Below are 23,467 nucleotides of genomic sequence, written 5' to 3'. Positions count from 1 at the left end.
ATTTTACTTTTACCCTTTCCCTAAAATTCAACCTAGCTCCACCCTTAGAAATTGACAATGTGCAACAAAATCGTCCATGAAATTCTAATTGCATCAATTATGTTTCTGAGAATGCCAAAAGTGTACCACGTTAGTTCCTGACCCATTTTTTTGTTAATGGCATGCTGATGTGGCTTGATGACATGGATCATTAGTGACACATGTCATCACTTCATAGTTTGGCCACATGTAATGTTATAATAACTGGTACACGAATCCACACACCTTCGTACAGCTGTACCAGCAAGTGTACTGGGTCGTCCAAGTAATACCTGAGCGAGCCAGGGTCGATCCCACGAGGATTGTGGTTTGAAACAAGCTATGGTTATGCTACAAGTCTTAGTCAGGTAGACTCAGAATTCAGTTGGATTAATGCAAGGGCAATTAATAATAGGAATATATTGTATAAATTAAAATCAGTAATAGGAATAAGGTAAAGGATTGGAGTTGCTTTGTCTTTCTGAATTAACTTTAACTGTCTTCTTTGCTTGTGAGTGATCTCTTCAATGGCAGGCTGTAAGTGATTAACGCCTTTATTGAGAGGTCATCAAAATACTTCTCCGGATCTGAACCTCAGGTTTAGTATGAATCCATCTCTGCTTGAGGGTGAAGCTCGTACAATCTATTCTCCTTAATGATCCTACTCAAAACGCCACAGACAAGGTTGAATCTTTCGGATCAAAGAATGCTGCATCTTAGGGTTTTAGTCTCTACCACAGATACCCTAATCTCCCCATAAATTAGCTGAACTCGTGTCTCGAGAAGTTCCCAACGAAGTCATGGATTAGCCGTCTGAGAGATGTATGATTCAAGCTGGCGGTTAGTGCTTTCCACTGAAATATTCACACGAACCCAAGTAGACGCGGGTGTTTGTCAGGCACGTTCGTCTTAGTATGATGAACAGAGCTGATTGTCACTGATCATCCTATTCACCATGTTGTAGTACGAATATACATCTTAGAATTAATCACACACGGATCGAAGAGAAATAGTAATACTTTTATTATTTCATAGGACTCAGCAGGGCTCCTCCCCTCAACCTAGGAGGTTTAGAAACTCATACTGAAAGGAAATACAATGGTAAACATGTAAAAGTATCATAAAGATGTCGAATAACATAAATTAGATCCCTTAAATACTAAACTAATGACTAGTAAGGGTAAAACAGTCTTTTTTGTGCTAAAATCCACTTCTGGAGCCCACTTGGTGAGTGTTTGGCCTGAACTTTAATGATATCCATGTATTATGAGGTCTTTTAGGCGTGACATGCTGGCTAGGGGGTCCTCTTTGGGCCTTCTAATCCGATGAAAAGTATAGACGATTATACATTGCTGGAAAGCTATGAAAATCAGTTTTCCATAGCAGTTGAGAACGCTCAATTTGAACTTCTGTAGCTCCAGAAAAGCTTTTCCGAGTGCAAGGAAGTCAGATTTGGACAGCATCTGCAGTGCTTTCTCTGTCTTTGAATCAGACTTTTGCTCCAGCTCCTCAATTTCAGCAAGAAAATACCTGAAATGGTACAAAAACACACAAACTCAAAGTAGAATCCAAAAATGTGAATTTAACACTAAAACTTGTAAAAACTAAATAAAACATATTAAAAACTATATGAAAACTTTACCAAAAAGCGTATAAAATATCTGCTCATCACAACACCAAACTTAAACTGTTGCTTGTCCCTAAGTAACTAAAAATAAAATAGGATGAAAAGAATATTAGGATGCAATAAATTTCTGAATTTCCAATAAAGCTCAGTTTCAATTAGATGAGCGGGACTTAGTAGCTTTTTGCTTTTGAAAAGTGTTGGCATCTCACTAACCATTGAAAATCAGAATGACTGGCATCTTTAGGAACATAAAATCCAGATGATATTATTGATTCTCCTAGTTCAGCTCTGTTTTATTCTTGAACACAACCTTTTAGAGTCTTGGCCGTGGCCCTAAGCACTTTATTTTCCAATATTACCACCGGATACATAAATGTCGCAGACACTTTACCTGGGTGAACCCTTTCGGATTGTGATTCAGCTTTGCTAGAATCCCCAGATAGAGGTGCCCAGAGTTCTTAAGCACATTCTTTTTTTTGCTTTGGATCACGACTTTAACCGCTCAGTCTCAAGATTTTACTTGACACCTTCACGCCACAAGCACATGGCTAGGGACAACTTAGTTGAGCTGCTTAGGCCAGGATTTTATTTCCTTTAGGCCCTCCTAACCACTAATACTCAAAGTCTTGGATCCTTTTGCTCTTGCCTTTTGGTTTAAAGAGCTAATGGCTTTTTCTTTCTTTTTCTATTTTCATTTTTTCGCTAATTGTTTTGGCTATTTTTCTTGCTTCAAGAATCAAATTTTAGATTTTTCAGATCATCAATAATACTTTTCCTTTTTTTTTTCATTCTTTCAAGAGCCAGCATCCTAAAATTCCAACTTCAAATATGCACTATTTATTCATACATTCAGAAAACTAAAGTAATACCACCACATCAAAATAATTGACTATTCTTTATTGGAAAACTAAAAAATCTATGCATATTTAATTCTTCTAAAAAAATCACTATTTTATTCATTGTTTAATGATGATAAGAGGAATAATTTATAGCTAATTGGAATAATAAAAAAATAAAAATTAATTACTGCTAATGCTTCTGTAACTCTAAAATTTAAAAGACATAAAAATGAAAATAAAAATAAAAATAAAGACTTAAATGCTACTAGTGATCATGTAACCTAAATATGAGACATACGAATTAGAATAATAGAAATATAAGAAATAGGAATTAGAATAGCCACAGAGTTGAAACTCAACAACCTTCAGCTTAAGAGATGCTGGGTTCTTCAGGTTGTGGGGTGCATGGCTCTTCAACTTGAGGGGCACTAGGCTCTTCAGGAGAAGACTTCTGGCGCTTCAGCTCCTCTAGCTCACGCCCTTTGCTTCTCCTGCTCCTTGATCAGTTTGTAAATTATGCTAGTCTGATCTTTCTGCTCCTCTCTAAGCTAATCTAAAGTGCTATGCAAATGTATTACAGATGCCTTTAGCAGGTCCCAATACTCCATTGGAGGGATCTCTTAGGGAGGCTCAGGTGCCTTCCTTTTGAGTTGATCCTCTTCTATCTTGGAACTCTCCATTACCTGCTTGGTGATATGATTTACCACTGGAATAAATATTTTCGATGGGATCATAACCTTAGCCTCTTGGCATAGACGAAATATGAGATTTGGATAAGCTAGCATTGCATTAGTGGACACCCTGTTTACCAGCTTGTAAATCTCACGGGAGATTATTTGGTGGACTTCCACCTCATTCCCCATCATGATGTAGTGAATCATCACAGCTCTTGGAATATTGACTTCAGAGCGGTTACTTGTGGGGAGTATAGAATGCCCAATGAAGTTTAGCCATCCTTTAGCAACAGGCTTGAGGTTCGCCCTTTTTAGCTGGCATGGCTCCCCTTTTGTATTCTCAATCCATTGAGTTTTGGGCAGGCATATGTCCTTAAGGGCTTGATCCAATTTTTGGTTGGCTACAACCCTTCTGTTGTATGACTCATGGTCATTCTTTTGCAGAGGTAGTTTGAAGATCTCTCTCACCCTCTCCAGGTGAAAATACATGATCTTTCCCCTGGCCATGGTGTGAAAAGTATGTAAGGTTGTTCCATCATTTTTTTACTTATCTATCATCCACAGATTTGCATAGAATTCACGGATCATGCTGTATCCAACATTTAATTCGGGATTACTTAGAATCTCCCAGCCTCTCCTTCGAATCTGCTCTTGGATCTCCGAGTATTCTTCTTCTCTTGAATTGAATCCCACTTCAGGGATTACTGGCCTTTTACTCATTATCTTGTGATAATGTTCTTCATGTTGCTTGGTAAGGAATCAAACAGGTTTGAAAATAACTGTTGAGTTATTTTCTTTCTTGTTCTTTGGGCGGTCTTGCCACTTTTTGGAGCCATGGGATTGAATTCTTGATGAGAGAACAAGGCTCCTGCCACACCAAACTTAAAAATTTGCTCGTCCTCAAGCAAAACGTAAGAAAGGAAGAAGAAAAAAAGAGAGTAGAAGAAGAAAAAGAGGAGAGAATTTGAATGAGAGGTGGTGAGTGAGGGAGAGGGGCACGGACATGCATATATATAGGGAGGGAAGAGGGATTTTCGAAAATAATCATAATAGAAAGATAAAGATTTTTGAAAAATATAGAAAAAGATAAATTGTTAAACTTGAAAGATAAGAAAATATTTTTATTTAAAAAAAAAGATAGAAAAGGCTTTAAAGGTAAGATAACAAGTATGAAAAAGATTTGGAAGTTTAATAAAAGATATGAACAAGATAAGAAAAGATTTTGAAAGATTTTGAAAACAAGTTGTAAAAGATATGAAATTTTGAAAAGGATTTGAAAAGTTTTGAAACAAATGTTTTAATTTTGAACTTAAATTGAAATTGAGATACTTGAACAATATTTCATTTGAAAATCAAAGAATATTTAAAATTGAATTGGAAAAAGATGAGTTGAATCAAGAGAAGATGAGAATTTTGAAGTTACCTCCATGCTGCCTTGCTGGCATTTAAACGCCCAGAATGCTAGCATTCTGGCGTTTAATGCCAGAGTGATCCTCCCCCTTGGGTGTTAAACGCCCAGCTAGGGCTCCTTGATTGGCATTTAACGCCAGGCATGTGCTCCTTTTTGGGTATTAAACGCCCAGCCAGTGCTTCCTGGCTGGCATTTAACGACAGGCTTGCTGTCTCCATGGGCGTTTGAACGCCCACTTGCCTTCCCTTTCTGGTGTTTAACGCAAGAGAGATCCTTACTCCAGGGTATTCTGTTTGCTGTTCTGCATCATTCTGTCTCTGTTTAAGCATTGTGCATGATCACTAACATTAAAATTAACTTAAAACATAATCAAAAGCTAATTAAAAAGAAAACTAATTTAAATTAGAAATAACCAGAAAATGAAATATATATGAGTGATTATTGGGTTGCCTCCTAACAAGCACTTCTTTAATGTCTTTAGATGGACTTCACTGTACTTAACTTAGTAACAATGTTGAGCCTCTTGGCTCAATATCTCCTCCAAGGTAATGTTTGACCCTCTGTCTATTGACAGTGAACCTTGTGTCAGGATCTTTACCTTGAAGTTCTATGTGCCCATAAAGAGATACTCTAGTAATCACATAGGGTCCTTTCCAACGGGATGTGAGTTTCCCAGGGAAGAATTTGAGTCTTGAGTTGAAGAGTAGGACCTTCTGTCCTAGTTCAAAGACTTTGGAAGCTATCTTCCTGTCATGCCACCTCTTTGCCTTTTCTTTATAGATCTTTGCATTTTCAAACGTAGCTAAGCGGAATTCATCCAACTCATTTAGTTGGAGCAGCCATTTTTCTCTTGCTTATTTAGCATCAAGGTTGAGGAATTTAGTGGCCCAATAGGCCTTGTGTTATAGTTCCAATGGCATTTGATAGGACTTTCCCTATACCAGCTGGTATGGTGAAGTTCCAATGGGGGTTTTGAAAGTTGTTCTGTATGCCCACAGAGCATCATCAAGCTTTCTGGCCCAATCCTTTCTGGAGGTACATACTGTCCTATCTAAGATTCGCTTTAGTTCTCTATTTGAGACTTCATCTTGCCAATTTGTTTGGGGATGATACCGTGTTGCTACTTTATGGCAAACTCCGTAACGGCTTAAGATAGAATTCTACTGTCTGTTGCAGAAATGAGTACCTCCATCACTAATTAGTGTCCTAGGGACACCAAATCTGCCGAAGATGTTCTTTTGGAGGAACTTCATTACTACTCTAGTGTCATTAGTGGGTGTTGCTATTGTTTCAACCCATTTAGACACATAATCTACTGCCACAAGGATGTAGGTGTTTGAGTATGAAGGCGGGAATGGCCCCACGAAATTTATGCCCCATATGTCAAACAACTCAATCTCTAGAATTCCTTGCTGAGGCATACTGATGAGAGAGAATTTATTGTATAGTTTGGAATCAATAAAAAATATGAATCACTTCGTTGGTAGCATAGTCCAAACCAACAATGAATTCTCTTAATCAAATATTTATAAATTCTAATTAATCGAGAGTATTTAAACCTCGGTCGTCTTTCCTAGGAGTTGCAATGAAATGTACATTTATTGGCTATGAGAGAGAGAGAGCATGGGGAATTGGAAAAGCAAGAGAGGCAAGGAAATGTAAATATCAAGAAATTAACTTAACATGCAAGAAATTAAATGCAAGCAAGTAAAAGCAATGCAAATGGAAATTAAATAGTAAAAGGGACTCTTGGTGCGAATTGGGGAATTTAGGTTTCTTATCCTAGTTGTGGACCACAAACATGGCAATTATGTGGAATCAATCCAAATTAGTCAATCCTCCTTGAGAATTGGTCAAAGGGTGCAATTGATCTCAATGCATAAGTCCTAGTCAACTCACTAATTACTTAATGAAAGACTAGCATCAATGGAAACCAAACTAATTAACTATCCTCACACAATGCAGAATGGACATCCATAACTCAATTCCACATAAACAACCAATTTCTCAACCAAGAGTGTGAAAATTAAACATGCAAGAAATAAAAGTCAAACAAGCAATAAAAGTCAAAGCATGGAAAATTGAAATGCAAGAAACCTCTTGGCAAGTAATTGAGAGCTAAGGTTACCTATCCTAGACATTGACCACAAACATATGATGATTATGAAGAGTTAATCCTACTTAGTCAACCTTACATCGAAAATAAGTCAAATAGACATAGTTGATTTCAATCCCTAAGTCATATGTCAACACTAAGGGGTCACATAGAGTCAAGGGAGACCAAATCAACTAACTACTCTAATGTATCAAACAAGAATGGACATCAATATCTCAAGGATCACCAAAGTCAACAATTTCAAGCCAAGAGTGAGGAAAACTAAGTAAAAGCTAAGTCAAGCATTTTATCAAACACTTAGTGTGCATGAAAATAAAATAATATTAAATTGCATAGAAAATAAAATCTAACTACCAAAACCAAGAAAATGACAATAACAATTAATTTGAGTTTATTAATCCTCAAAATATTTGATAAGATATCATAGAGCTGCCACAAAGATGATACAAACGAACATGGACTAATAATATCAAAATTATAAAAGAATGATCTGATGTAAGATATGAAACAATGGTTTTCCTAGAATACAACTTAAAGAGAGAAATTTTCTTCTAAAATAGAAGAATATAATGAAGATAGAAAAATAAAGAACAAATAAGATATGAAGAGAGCAACATGTCATTCTCTATGATTGTTCTTTTCTATTTCTTAAAAGGTCTGAATCCTCTTTATATAAGTAAAATGTATTAAAAATCTTTTGATACCATGGACTCCAAAGTTTAGAAATATTACAAGTGAAAGTGCATCTTTCTTGCAAAGGAAAAAGAAGGGAGGGGAGATTTTGGTGGTAATGTTCAAGTCATCCTTAGTACGTACAACCACGTTACTTGTGCATGTTTCTTCCAAAAATACTAGGATCACCCCATGTGTATATAATCTATATAATGTTTTAAACTAGAAAACATAACTACAAATTAATAAAATGACCTACGTAATTTATCTAGAGAAGTCCAAATATTTTATGCTAAAATATCTGGCACAACATTTCGAAAGAGGGGAGTTTTAGATCAAGGAAAAAAAAAAAAAACATTCTCCTAATTAGTCGTCTCCATTAGCTATTCTTAATAGAGCAGAATATGTTCCAACGATAGAGCTTAGCACCCCCACAATAATAACTAATACACACTTTGTTATCTGAAAAATTAAAACAAAACAAAAAGTTACTGATGAATAAAATTGGTCATAGAAATATTAAAAATGTTTCAAAGATGATTTGAAAGAGAAGTTGACATTCTATACCTCAAGTTTTGATAATCTACCGTTGTGTATCTTTAGATAACACGCACAAGGATAAATAAGTGCCTGCACCACCAAAAAAAAAACAACTAGATATATAATGCTGTTTGAGAGAGAGAGAGAGAGAGAGAGAGAGAGAGAGAGAGAGAGAGAGAGAGAGAGAGAGAGAGAGAGAGAGAGAGAGAGAGAGAGAGAGAGAGAGAGAGAGAGAGAGAGAGAGAGAGAGAGAGAGAGAGAGAGAGAGAGAGAGAGAGATTACAACTGTCATTGACATAAAAGCACCAATTAGCGCCATCAAAGCACCTGCAGAGCAGATTTGAAAGAATATATCATCAAATAACATAAATTGGTACTCTAATTATCATACTTGGTCTTGCATAATTTGTAATTTTAGTTATTGGTAACATTTTAAAAATGTCAATCTAGTTTCTAAAGTTACATTGTGATGTTACGTTATGACTAATGACATAATTATGTATAGATCAATCCCAAATAGCCTATCAGATTTTCATCTGTCTAGTGTTTTAGTCTTTGATCATATATTTATAGTTGAAATCAATGACAAAAAATAGTAGAACACCTTACTTTTTGACATACTTAAAACGTATCTTGTAATGTAGAATATTCACGTATGATTTAATGTTTTATTCTAACATATAACGATGTTTGTTTGTTTTTTTTTTTTTAAATAATAAGGATGTTAACTAACAATTAATTGTCCAAATAATAAATTAACCTATGAAATATTTATCCCTTTTTCTAGTTTTGACGAGACATAATTCTAAATATAACTTCAACTATTGAGTTGATATGTATGTTTAAGATAAGAAAGAGAAGATCGTAGCATGTAAATAATACTGACCGAAATAAGGAACAGAGAGGGCCACAACCAAACTTGAAATCACTAAAAATGTTCTAATAGCAATAGCTGTGGCATGACATCTTAGCTTGTTGTTAGGGATAAGTTCCTCTATACTCAATGCAATGGGTAATATCGTTAGTGCATATTTTGCCAATGGTGTTATAACCTATATATGTAACATAACAAAAAAAATTATTTTTGTCAAAAATTGTCACATTAAAATAAATAATAATAAATAAAAGGGGAACAATTTGGATATCTTACAGTTGTCCAGGTTGCAATCTTTGATGCATATAACTCTTTGGGCATGTTTAAAGTAAATTGAGACTCAACTGACTCGCCAAAAGTTAAATATCCAACTGCACCAACACTCATGTACATAAAAAGACAAAAGGCAAAACTGCAAAAGAGGAAAACAAAGCAACAATGCTCTTAAGCAAAACTATTGTAATAACAATTTATTAGCAAAAAATTAATTCATCTAAGTAAATAAATTTAATTGGTTGACACTATAAAACATTTTGCACTCACCAATTTATTATCATCTACGATATATAAAAATTTTTAAATAGTTGTCATACTCGTATCAGTTAATAAATATATACTGTAATTTGTACAAGTTTTTATTGAACATTCATAAATATTTCTTAATCATATAAATTAGTTTTTGTAAAACATTAAATTTTATAGTAAACTATTCAATTTACATTTAAATGACATAATTGAATATAACATTTTTATATATTCCATAATAATATATCCTCCCATCCCCAAATCATTTTTATTTTCTTTTTTTTTGTACTTGCATACCCGTATTTATGCATCTTAAGTTATCAGTAGTGTTAGCTTAAGTGAATTGGATTGAAGCTATGGGAAATTTAATACTAGATGTTGTGCTTACCTAAGATATAGAACTGATGGGAATCTTGATGGATCCTGCATAGAAGAGTAGACATTTGGGAAAACAGCATGGCCAGCAAAACCAAAACCATATAGACCAACTGATACAGAAATGTTTTCAAGGTCTAAAAGTTTTCTTCCTGGTTTCAATCCAACATGATCAACCAACCCAACCCAAAACAAGCATAATGTCACCATTATTGTTGCAAATATTCCTCCAGCTGGAAAAAAACATTTATTATTTCTGTTAGTAGCTAAACATGAAAGAGGAGCTTCCAAAATATTGAAACTTTTTGCAATTGATCATTATTATTTTTAGCATTAAAAGGATTAATTTGCATAATAATTCTTTCAAGACCGATAATTATCTGAAAATATCTCAAACACCGATTCAAGTTGACAGATTTGCCAAAAGTGTTGACTATTTTGTTAGTCAACTAAGTGCTAGATGGTAGTTAAATTATAATATATTGTTGAGTCTGCAGCGGAATTTTGACTTCTAATAGCTACAAAGTAATATGAAATTGAACACTACTCACAATAATACACTCGCTATATAATTACTAAAGAGAAAAAGAAATAAAATAAAATAATAATAATATGAAGAGAAGATGTGAATGTAATTGTTATTGTTGATGATTGAATTGAAATTCTACAAACGTTTATATAGTGGTTATATGCTATAATTTCAATGGATAGAAACAAAACTTTCCTATAATAACTCTTAGCCTTCCTTTTCTTTCTCTCTCCCTCACAATTCTCCACCTCGTTCACAATTTGAAATCTATGCAAATTTTGGACGATCAAAGAATTGTATTCGTATTCGGTTGCATCATTTGACAATGACTGCCTAACATGGAACAATATTGAGTAATTTCAAACAGTGTTGGAACTTGCTTCCTGACACCACTTTAGTCAACATGTCAGCGGGATTTTCATCCGTGTGTACTTTTACAAGAGAAATGTCACCTTTCTCCATAACATCACGCACGAAGTGATATCTAACATCAATATGCTTGGTACGAGCATGATGAACCTGATTGTTAGCCAAATGAATTGCACTTTGACTATCACAATTCAGATCCACGCAATCTTGCTTCAACCCCAAATCATCTAGAAGACCTCTTAGCCACAATGCTTCTTTCACCCCTTCTGCTACTGACATGTACTCAGCTTCTGTAGTAGATAGTGCCACTGTAGCTTGTAACATCGATCGCCAACTAACTGGAGCACCTTGTATTTTATATACATAACCAGTCGTAGAACGTCTTCTATCTAGATCACCAGCATAATCAGAATCAACAAAGCCGCTGATTTGACATGATTTTCCACTAAAGCATAAACCTGTGTCAATGGTGCCCTTCAAGTATCTTAATATCCACTTGACTGCTTCCCAGTGTGCCTTACCCGGGTTTGCCATGAACCTGCTAACGACACTGACTGCCTGTGAAATATCTGGGCGTGTACATACCATAGCATACATTAGGCTACCGACTGCACTAGCATAAGGTACATTTTCCATGTAAGCCTTATCCTCTGCTGTTATGGGAGATTGTTTACCAGAGAGCCTAAAATGTGGAGCCAACGGCGTTACCACTGATTTAGCATTTTTCATTTCAAATCTTTCAATGACGCGCTCAATGTATTCTCTTTGGCTCAAGAACAATTTTTGGCTTGATCTCTCCCTTTTAATTTCCATGCCTAATATTTTTCGTGCAGCACCCAAGTCTTTTGTTTCAAATTCTTTACCAAGTTGAACCTTTAACATATCTATCTCTACCTTGCTCTTAAAGGCAATAAGCATGTCATCCACATATAATAGAAGATAGATATAATCACCTCCAGGAAGCTTACAAATGTATACACAACAATCATAATTACTTCTGGAAAAACCTTGTTTTAACATAAAGGAGTCAAATCGCTTATACCATTGCCGAGGAGATTGTTTCAATCCATATAACGATTTCCTCAAGCGACATACCTGACTTCCTTTACCCTCAACCTTGAAACCCTCAGGTTGATACATGTAGATTTCTTCTTCTAAGTCACCGTGCAAGAATGCAGTCTTCACGTCTAGTTGTTCCAACTCAAAATCACCATGAGCGACAAGACTTAAAAGCACCCGTATGGAAGTGTGTTTCACCACTGGAGAAAATATCTCATTGTAATCAACACCTTCTTTCTGTGCAAATCCCTTTGCTACTAACCTAGCTTTGAATCTTGTACCATTTGACTTAGTAGGATCTTCTTTTCTTTTATACACCCACTTACAACCAATTGCAGTCTTTTCCACGGGCAATGGGACCACATCCCATGTCTTGTTCTTATGAAGAGATTGCATCTCTTCCTCCATAGCGACCAACCAACTCTCTCTATCTTTGTCTTTGATAGCTTGTTTGAAGGTGACCGGCTCATCATCCTCCACTGAGAGTGCATAATCTACCAAGTTTAGCTGCCCATAATGTCTCAAAGGCTTGTCTGACCCGAACTTCTGAACAAAATTATAATTCCTCTTTGGTCTAGTAGATGCCAAAGAATCCTGCTGTTGCTGTTGTAATGCATGTGCATTTTCTCGCTGAATTTTCTCATGATCAAGTTCATCCTCTACGTCATCTCGAGTAGCATTAGGATGCTCCACCTGAACATTATTAGAATCTATTTGTTGGTATTTAGACTCTATCTCCACCACTTGAGTATTTGAAGTTTTTCCAACATCACCATCATCTGGCACCACATCTTTAGACAAAGCTACCATAGATCGTTCATCAAAGGTAACATCCCTGCTAATTACAAACTTAGAATCATTTACACTCCAAAGGCGATAGCCTTGAACCCCTCTTGGATACCCCAAAAAGATTGCCTTCTTAGCTCTATCATCAAGCTTATTATCTTTGACATGATAATAGGCTGTGCATCCAAAGACTCTGAGTTTCTCGTAATCTGCATGTTCCCCTGACCATACCTTATAAGGTGTGTTTCCATCTAGAGAAGAATGTGGGGATCGATTCACTATGTAGCAAGCTGTAGCAACCGATTCTGCCCACCATTCTCTGCCTAACCCGGAATTAGAGCGCATACACCTTGCCTTCTCAAGTAGCGTACGATTCATTCGTTCGGCGACTCCATTCTGTTGTGGTGTTTCTCTAACTGTCCAGTGTCTTGCAATGCCTTCTCGATCACAGAACAACTTGAAAACTCCATCCGTGTACTCTGTGCCATTATCTGATCGTAGAGTTTTCAACTTCCTACCTGTTTGGTTTTCAACCATTGCTCTCCATCGCTTAAAAGCATCGAATACCTCATTCTTATGTTTGAGGAAGTAAATCCAAACATACCTGGAATAATCATCAACAAAAGTAACAAAATACCTGGAACCACCCTTGGAAGTAACTTTAGCCGGGCCCCAAACATCAGTATGCACGTAGTCTAACAACCCTCTGCTTTTATGCTTGCTTGTAGAAAACTTCACCCTATGTGCCTTTCCATACACACAATGCTCACAAAATTCCATTTGTGGTTTCTTCATATTCTTCAGCAAACCTTGTCCACAAAGCAATGATAGACCTTTCTCTGACATATGTCCAAGCCGCATGTGCCATATTCTCGTGCAATCTGTTTGATCTCTACTTCGACCGATTCCAACTGCTAACTCACCTATAACTGTTGTCCCCAAAAGGGAATAAAGATTACCGTGACGAACTCCTTTCATCACTACCAAAGAACCACGAACAACTTTCAGTACTCCATTTTTCGCAACTATTTTGCAACCATTTTTCTCCAACAAACCTATGGAGATCAGATTTTTCCGCAAGTCTGGAATATGTCTCACATCCTTTAAGGTTCTTACGACACCATCATGCATCTTGATTCTTACAGTACCCAATCCCACAGTTTTACAAGCATGATCATTGCCCATTAAAACTGTGCCACCATTTATGCTTTCATAGGTAGTAAACCACTTCCTATTTGGACACATATGGTGAGAGGCTCCTGAATCAAGAATCCACTTATCGAAGATTTCATAAGATTGTTCTGTCACAGAGTAACAATCTTCCTCATCATTTGAGACGTAGCTTGCTTCTTGCTTTTCTTTTGGGTTGTCGTTGTTCTGTTTCTTGAAAGTTATCTTCTTATTTGGACAATTTGCTTTAAAATGTCCAGCCTCACCACATTTAAAACATGTTCTCTCCGCGTGAGGTCTAGATTTTGTCCTAGACTTTCCACGCTTATTACCTTTTCCTCTTTCATTAGTCCTTCCTCTAGCCGCGAACAATCCTTGTGCTTGATCATTATACTCTCTTCCATTTGAAGATGACATTACACTTGTAGCAACCTTACGTAGATCATCTGCTAAAAGTGATGCCCTCGTCTCATCCATGGTCAGAGTGTCACCCACCAGCATCAATGTCTGCACCAGATTTTCATAGGACTTCGGTAATGAAAGTAACAATATGAGTGCCTGGTCTTCATCATCAACCTTCACATCTATATCCTTTAAGTTTGATATGATCCTGTCGAACTTATTGATATATTCTCGGATTGAGGTGCCTTCCTCCATCTTGCATGTATACAATTTGGATTTTAAGTAGATCCTGTTAGTTAGAGTCTTCGTCATGAAGTTACTCTCTAACTTTAACCAGACGCCTGCTGCAGTTGCTTCTTCGTTCACCAAGAAAGCAACATCCCTCTCAAGGCATAAGATTATTGCAGCCCGTGCCTCAAGATCTAATTCTTCCCAATCCTCATCTTCCATTCCTTCCGGCTTTTTCTCTTTTCCTGCTAGTGCCTTGTGTAACTTTTGTGATATAAGCAGATTTTTCATCTGCATCCTCCAATAGGAAAAATCATTTTTTCCATTGAACTTCTCGATTTCATATTTGCCTACTTTGACATTACTACTAGTAGAAGCCATTATATTCAAAATTGAATTTTACCACTCAAATAATGAATAATATAATGTTGGCTCTTGATACCAATTGTTGAGTCTGCAGCGGAATTTTGACTTCTAATAGCTACAAAGTAATATGAAATTGAACACTACTCACAATAATACACTCACTATATAATTACTAAAGAGAAAAAGAAATAAAATAAAATAATAATAATATGAAGAGAAGATGTGAATGTAATTGTTATTGTTGATGATTGAATTGAAATTCTACAAACGTTTATATAGTGGTTATATGCTATAATTTCAATGGATAGAAACAAAACTTTCCTATAATAACTCTTAGCCTTCCTTTTCTTAGCCTTCCTTTTCTTTCTCTCTCCCTCACATATATTCGAAAGATCATTTTGTGGGTTAAGAAACTCTCCCTTTTGCAAATGATACAGTATTAAGGTGCAAATTCAGATGTGATTATCTTTCACTTCAAAAATTATTAAATAATAATTTAATTAAACATGCTAAATCATTTAATGATTCTCAATTATCAATTACATGTGAATTCAACCATTGATTTAATGGTCATACACCAAGATTCTAATTGAATTCACACTCTATGAATAGCTATCAAATGAGTTGGCATGATATCTATTAAAAATAAAGTGAGCATATTTAACATGGATACAACAAGAAAAATAAGAACCTGAGATATAAGAAAGAAGGCTTAGATTTCGAAGCCAAACAGTAGGAAGAACCATAAGAGCTGCAGTGATTGCAAAAAACACATGAGTCTCCAAATCTATCCCACCAACTTTGATGTGGACATTAGGAAACAGTGATGAGAGGTTATCACTCATTAGTGTTATAAACTCAACAGCAGCTGCCTACACGCAAGAACTATTCACCTTTCAATACATGTGTGTATCAATGCAAAAAATAAAAATAAAAATAAAAATACTAAAATAGAAGAAATTCTTGTTACTTACGTACAATTCCATGTACAAGAATATCTGCATTTGATAAAATAGAGCTGTCAGTTTCTCAATTTCTCAATATATTTTGTTTTACTTATCTACACGAATTATAAATTATCAATTAAAAATGAGCTCAAGAGCATCATACTCTAAAAAGTGAAGAACTTGTTATACACAATATGTACAACTATGTTGTAAGTATAAAACTAGTGATTTGTATAAAATATATATTAAAAATAAATTAAATAACATATATATTTATACACAAATATACAGTAACGAATTTTTTATGAGTACATAACATTTTTATATTTCGAAATTTACTCACCGCAATCCCTAAGCGACCAACTACTCCAAAGGCGGCTTGGCCGATATCTGGATATGTTTTGAGTCCAGGGTTGCTTTCCAAACATCTTTTCAGTAAAATTCCAGTATAACAACAAATGATAGAAAATAATATAAGGATTGTAAGGCTCAACCATCCTCCTTCTTTTATAGCATATGGAATCGTAAGAAGTCCTATCCCACATAATATATTCGTTCCTTTATAGAAAAATAAAAAGAAAAAAAAAATTAAGAAAGGCAGTTGTGCATAATACATACAATCACATTTGTATGCTTTGAGTAATTGAAAGGAAATAAATGATTATCTATTTGTTACTCATTCTCACAAATAATAAAAAAACTAGTTTTTATATTTTAGATCATGTAAAAAATAATAAATTATATTTTTGTTTATTTTTTCACCTGCTTTTATTTCTTGAATCACAAAATCTTCAAGACTTAAAAAACAAAAAAATAATTTTAAATACTAAATTATAAATTCTAAAAAAATGTTGACTAATATTAGATAACTAAAAATAGATTTCCTTTATTTTTTTTATTCACAACAGCCAACCAAGTGTTTTGCAAATTTAAAATATGACTTAGATAGATTAAAAATATGAGATAAGTTGGTAGTGAACATGGAAGAAACACCAAATAATGCATGCTTTTGAAGATGAAAAAATTGTAGAAGAATGAATGATCATAACCATTAATAACTGACTGTGCAAATGAGCATTGGTGTTGTGGTGGTGGCAAATCATCAAGAGAAAACTTGGAATGTTGAAATACACTTGACTGCTGTCTCGCAGGTTGTTCTTCTGAAACACCATTCTCCACTTCTTTTAGTTGATCCGAGACAAGAGGTTTAGCCAAAGAAGAATCCTCTTGCTTCCATTCTTGAGATCTCTTGAATGCTGTAGTCAAATACTGATTATTACTACTTCCTTTTGAGCCAATTCGCCTTATGAAACTAATTCCAGGTGGTGTTACACTCGTTAACATGTCCATGGATTGCCTGAACAAAGATTCAACAAATTCAACGAATTTAGAATTTTAATAAACATTTCAGTGTGTTATTAGAAAATGTTTAAAAAACTTTTATAAATTCAAGGTATAATTTATTTTGATGTACCGATTAATCACGCCTATTTCTTTATATGAATATTTACATGGTTAATATAAAAATTAGTTATTTTTACACATATTTGATATTATATTATTTAATAAACATAAAATTTTTTTACATTGACAATACATTAAAATTAAATTCTAATAATTCGATAATAAATTTTTTGAAAAAAAAACCAACAGAAATTTTAAGAAAAAAAAAGTAAAACATTATTTTTTATTCCACCAATAACAACAATAATAAACAACGCCACTAACTACTATCACCACTCTACCGCCACCACTGCCAACATACAGCACCTTCACCCCACGATAGCATGGTCCTGAGTTTGAGGAAGAGTTGTTGGGGTGGGACGTGAGAGCCTGGCAAAAAGCTTCACTGTGGGGGATGATGGGAAGATGTTGATGGAGAGACACAAAAGAAGTGTCGGTTAGAGATTATAGAAGTGATGAACGCAGATCTGCTTTGGGGGTTTTGCGTTGGTGTTGATATTTTAAGATTGGTATTATTGGTGGTTATGAATTATGATGTTGATGGTAGAAGGGTTAGCAAGGAAAAAGGGTGAAGGAAATTAAAAAGAAGGGAAGATTGTGGTGTTAATTGATTTCTTAAAAGAAAAAGTATACTTTTTCCAAACATAATTCATTTTCTAAAAAATAAATGAGAAATGCTATTTGTACATCAAAATCAGCCACTAAAATCAGTCACCAATATATTTATGTATAAATCATGTGTAGTTTAATTTATATTCATAGTGTATTTGTATTTCAGCATGTATTTTATACTGGTAACTGATTTTAGTGACTAATTTTGATGTACATATAACATAATCCTAAATAAATTTATGTATTTTATAAATAATTTTGTTGCCTTTTATCTTTTAACATGAAAAGATGATTATTTAGTTTTTAATAAATAACATTTATCTTCAGATATACCAATATCTTGAGATAGACAATTTTTTTTAGTGTAGATAAATTAAAATTTTAGTAATATTAAAAAGACAAAAAAATAATTATTTTTAAATAGTCTAAATTTATCTTATTTAATATTATTTATTATAAAATATATTAAATAAAATTAAAAATAATAAGTTTTAGCAATTTTTAGTTAGTATTTTTTAGTTACAGAATATTTTTATTAGATCAATGTTTTTTGAGTAGTGTACTCGTGCATGAAAATAAATTCACATGCATATTCAGATTCACTTGGCAAATAAATTCTCCAGTTGCAAGTTCATCGCCATAAACCATTCACGAATTGCACGAGACAGATTGAAATTCAATATTCCAAATACAAATTCCAAACAACTAATGATAGTTACCCTGAGTTTATGCTTGAAATTAATTTCTTTAAACAGAATTTATCTTATACATTATGCATGTTAGTGAAATGTAAACTCTAACTAATTATCCACAATGAGTAGAATGAGAAGAGAGGCTAATTAAAAAAAAAAAAAATCAATGTATATGAACAATCCATCTATTGAAACATACATCATTACATTCTGAATATAAAGTAAAACACAAACAATCTCAACAGAGAACCATTAGGAGAAGGAAGATTTACCGATAGCTTTGAGGCCAAGAAGGCATGATATTATCATTGGACAATTTTTGCGAAAGAACTGATGAATCCGATTCAGAATCATCATCCAAATTATCAAACACCCTGTTCCCCTGGTTTTCTTCGTCGTCCGTTTGGAAGTCGTCCTCCCGATCCGGGCCGAGATCTTCCTCAAGTTTCATCTCACCTTTCCTCATCCCAAATCACACCCTTTTGTCAGAGATTATTATAAGATTAAAGGATTGTGTTCCTTTAATTTTCACAACACAGTGTATCATAGAAGAAAAAAAAATCTATAGCTAGTTGTCACAAAAATAAATAAATAATTCTCTAATAAGGATTATTGAATTGAAAGAAAGAACATAAAGGATAGATGACGTTTGTTTGGGAGAAACGTTTGTCCAAGTAGACATGTGATAGAGATTATCGCAACTTGATTTTCTCTATTTGTGTTTTTTGTTTTTTGTTTTTTGTTTTTTTTTTTAATTTTTTTTTCTTTTTTTGCTCATGTTCTCTTCATGAATGATAAAATTTAAGCCACGTTTTCATGAGACAGTTAGAAGTTAGAACATGTTTCTAGAATAAAACAAACTCATATGAGCCATTCAGATATTTTTGGTCATTTAATACATTTTGGACCAATTCTAAAATGAAGTTAGGTTTCCTAAGTCTTATTCTTAAACTATACTACATATGTGTTGCATAAATGCATAGGATACATCCTTTTATTTTTAGGTTGAACAATCTTTAGTGTGTTTGAATGGTAAAACATAGAATTATATACATAATAATATTTCATCAAATATGTTATCTTTGCAAGCATGTTTAATTCTTTTAATATTTTTTATATAGTATTTTTTTTAATATTCTTTAATACTCTTTTCTAATATATTATAATTTTTTACCATTATTATTTCATATGATTAATTTTTTATGTAATTTACTCTACTTAATAGGATCAATAATTTATATTATAAAAAGATGAAAATAATATAGTATAAAAAATCGTCATTATAAAATTATACAATACTAAAACATAAAAAAATTAACAAAAAAATAAATAGAAATAAATAAATAAATTGATCATAATTTGTTAGTCCTCTTCTTCTTTTATAGAATTTAGTCTTTCTAATGAAATCCATATTTATATTATAAAAAATAATAATAATAAATAAATACATACTAATTCAAGAACACATGGTAAAAAATATATAAATTCAAACAGAAAAAATAATAAAAAGGTTCTATAAATAATTAAAAAATATTATGTAAAGAATGAGTACTCAAAATTTTATAAAAAATAAATAACAATATACATTAAAAAATATTAAAGAAAAAGCCCCAAAAAAAACTTTTATCATATGAAAAAAAAAATGAAAAATTGGTAACAAAAAATCAAAATTTAGAAGACAATAATTGTAAGTATAATCATAAAAAAAATAAATACAAGATTTTTTAATGTCTTTTATTACAAATGAGAATGAAAGAAAAAATTGATTAAAAAATATTTTTAATTATTTTTTTAAAAATAACAATTGAACGCAAAAATTATAATTTATTAATTCTAATGAAGTAGAATTTGAACACATTTTAAAAAAATATAACCAAACAAAAAATTAAAATGCTCAACCTTATACAAACATATCCTTAACTATTTTGATGATTTGATGGTTACATCCTGTCATCCTAACCTAGGAAGTGTAACTCTAACAAACTTGTCTTTGTTCTTTATATTTGTTATTGCTTTTGCTTGAATTCTTCTATATTTATCTTCAATGTGCTAATGATTATCTTTTTAGAATAAGAAAGAAGAAAAACGTAACAAATTGCGTGTAAGAGATAATTAAGACAACTATAAAAGGGACCGTCTATTGTGGCAGCGTAAATCAAGGACATACTTGTAAGTTGCTGTAAATTGCAAAAAAAGTTCAAAATTGTTTATTCAAACAAAGGTCATGTGCTTCTAAACTACATTTATATAGAATGGTCGTTCTGAATGAGCTGTATAAATAACTTTTCAACAAATTTAATATATGAATACAAAAAATTAGCTTTTTGCATAGAGATATATATTAAATTACAAGAGAATCACATAATTACATTTATAATTAAATTTTACAATAAAATATATTTTATACATAAATATATTATTTTCTTATAAATATATATAACTTCATTTGCTTATAAAGTACTTATAGAAATATAAAATTATACAAAATTATGTATAGATACATACATTGTGTTGTCTTAAAATATTAAATTAATATATTTTGTATATTAAAAAAATACAAAAATATTAGTAAAAATATAATTTATTTTTTATATTAATTTTTTATAATTATATTTTTTTATTTTTTAAAAAAAATAAAAATAAATTAAATTTTTATAATTTATTTTTTTATATTTAATTTATTACTAACTAAGATATAAAAATATTAATTTTTGCCCATCTGTCCTTTGTATATCTTATCTTATTTGTTCTAATAACCAAATCTATCCTATACTTATTGTCGCGAATAACCGTACCAGGTAGATGTGAGGTCTATATTTTATTCAATGATATTTTTTTCGATAACATGAAATTATAAATTCGATATCCACTAAAACATTTCAACCAAAATAAACATAAGTGAGAAATTCTGATCTTGTATGTGTGTTTATATTGTGACGACAAGGTGAAAAATATTCTATAATTACTTATCAAATAGAAATTTATCTTTAAATTCTAAAACCACTTGCAGATAATTATAAATGTCACTTGACTCTTGGTCAAAGCATATGTATCTTATATTTATCTCCCCCACTCCCGAGTATTTCATCATCACTAATCTTAATTTGAAAAAGATCCTAGGGATATTCATGACCCAATCTGACCTATCTTGGTAAATGGATCTAGCCCAAACATTATTTTGTGAAGTTTTGCTTTCTACAATTTGGCCCAAAATAATATTTGGACCTAATTCTGATTATGTTTTGTGTTAATCCAATCCAACCTGGAATCATCAAATCAATATTTTGGAGATTACATTTGTAGAAAATAGTTAGTGGTAAATTATAAAATTTCATAATTGATTATTACACTTTAGTACTTTATACTGTATAACGTTATTTTAATGTTCTTGCATAATAAAACTGTTATTTTAATATTGATATATCTTTTTATATATGCAGAATGTGAAATATTATAACCCCTTTTATGACTTCTTTCATCATGTATGTCTTGTGTCTAGTCAATCCATAATATCTTAAAGTTGGGTTGACCCAGCTACTAATCAAGTTATTTAATGTTTTGGAATGTGGTAGGTCTAAGAAGAATGTCACAATTTCAAGTTGAATTTAGGTTTGATTTAACCAGGCGGCTCAACGCATCTGTTGTACATCCCAACAATTATTTTGACACCAAAAAGTTTACGATTTTTTATAATTATTTTAGTAAGTTTGAGTCAGTTTTTTATCTCACTTTTATTATTCTCGTCATGATTTAAAAATTACTTTTTCTAACATTACCAACAAGAGTTTTTTTTGTTATCCCTAAAATCTTCACCGTAACCACCAACGTGGGGGATTGAAGCCAAGTTTATCTCAACAGCAAAAAAACAATATTTCAAACTAGTTCAAAGCCTCCTAAAGGTTAATATTAATTCGTCAGTTGCCCCGAAAATACCCTTAATTTTTGGGTGTCGGCTTAGCATTACCCGTGACAAAATATTCCCTATTGTAGACAATTTTCAATAGATTTACAAATTACAATTAGGTGCAGTAACATGGATTGGTCAAAATAACAAATACTTTAGCCTTTTAATCAAAACTTGTATATTCAAGGAGATCCTACTTTTCAATAGGATTTCATGTAATACACCCTATATGAGAAGCTTCATGATCGAATGGTGTTAGATAAAGTTTGGGTATTATTACTAGTTTGATTTCGACGAAGCTGTGGTTAATTATTTATGTGTGTGTGTGTGTAACGAAATTATTAGTTAATAGTTAGTGGTGTTTCTTGTTTAATTAGGTTAAATTCTTTCTCAGAAAACATATGGATGGCAACTAAATGATATATTGATTCAAAAGTAATGCAACAATAACATAATTAACTAATACGAGGAGTTTGGTTCATGAAGCCTTACCAGGTGAAGATTTATATACCATGACGATGAGATTGCTACTGAGTTGTCCCTCTCTCTTCTTTTGCTTGCAGTGGAACACCTTCTTGTGCTTGTTTTTGAGCCACTATCTCTTCTGCTCTCTCCTCAGTGAGCCTCTTTATGTATTCCTTTGTTAGGACTCTATTTTTCTTCGGCGTTTCCAAATAAATAGCAACTTCCCTATCTGAACCTAAAATTTTGTGAAAATTTACATTTATACTTTCACAAAAAATAGTGAGTATTTTATTTCTTTAATTACTGATTTTGGATTTTGAATTTATATTTACATTTATAATCAAATTTTATAAATAATATTTCAAATTACATTTATAGGCAAAGTATAAATAAGGTATAAATTTAAAAATGGAAAACTGATAACTAATTTTAGTGTTGATGAAAATAAAAATTTGATTATTTTATCGTAAAATATTTAATTATTATAGTACTTAATTATTTTAGAAAAATATGTAACGCAATAAGCTTATGCTAATTTTCATAGAACATTTAAAAATAAAACAAACCTAACGGAAAATCACTAACATATGTGCGGGAATTTGGGTCCGGTTATCAGGATCTAAATGCATATATGTATTATATATAGAAAACTAAATTTTAGTTAATTAATATTAGTGAAATTTAAATTTTAGATTTATAATTTAAAATTAAAATTAATAATTTAAAATTAAAATTAAAATTAATAAAATAATTTAAAAAATCAGTTGATATTATTTGATAAAATTTAATATGTTAAATAATTA

At 32.3% G+C, this 23,467-nt stretch overlaps 1 protein-coding gene across 6 annotated transcripts; it reads right to left on the bottom strand.

Annotated features, from left to right (window-relative positions):
* Positions 1-7,287: 7,287 nt before the first annotated feature.
* Positions 7,288-22,895, bottom strand: LOC112796939 (amino acid transporter AVT1D). Of its 6 annotated transcripts, none has more exons than XM_025839623.3 (12): positions 22,692-22,895; positions 18,568-18,774; positions 16,577-16,884; positions 15,871-16,085; positions 15,555-15,578; positions 15,272-15,452; positions 9,685-9,904; positions 9,048-9,183; positions 8,784-8,949; positions 8,181-8,224; positions 7,925-7,987; positions 7,288-7,819 (listed from the first exon to the last, which is right to left on the bottom strand). In XM_025839623.3, the coding sequence occupies exons 2-12, from the start codon at positions 18,759-18,761 to the stop codon at positions 7,724-7,726; spliced, it is 1,647 nt and encodes a 548-aa protein (XP_025695408.1). In that variant the 5' UTR covers positions 18,762-18,774; positions 22,692-22,895; the 3' UTR covers positions 7,288-7,723. The 6 variants fall into 6 exon arrangements, with proteins under 6 accessions (XP_025695408.1, XP_025695407.1, XP_025695412.1 ...); XM_025839622.2 differs by having other exon boundaries at positions 18,568-18,751; XM_025839627.3 differs by lacking the exons at positions 18,568-18,774; positions 22,692-22,895 and adding an exon at positions 17,298-17,637.
* Between the last annotated feature and the right edge of the window lie 572 nt (positions 22,896-23,467).

This window comes from Arachis hypogaea, chromosome 4, assembly GCF_003086295.3.
Source record: "Arachis hypogaea cultivar Tifrunner chromosome 4, arahy.Tifrunner.gnm2.J5K5, whole genome shotgun sequence".
NCBI classification, from domain to species: domain Eukaryota; kingdom Viridiplantae; phylum Streptophyta; class Magnoliopsida; order Fabales; family Fabaceae; genus Arachis; species Arachis hypogaea.
Note: the sequence above shows the minus strand (reverse complement) of the source record. Positions and strands in the feature narration are given on the sequence as shown.

Bases quoted from the DNA above. Each gene is read 5' to 3' on its own strand.
- LOC112796939 (XM_025839622.2), bottom strand. From the start codon at position 22,713: ATGGTATATAAATCTTCACCTG. The intron at 18,752-22,691 runs GTAAGGCTTCAT...GGATGAGGAAAG, and splicing joins GGTATATAAATCTTCACCTG to GTGAGATGAAACTTGAGGAA. The intron at 16,086-16,576 runs GTTATGATCATT...TTTTCTATAAAG, and splicing joins TGCACAGTCAGTTATTAATG to GAACGAATATATTATGTGGG.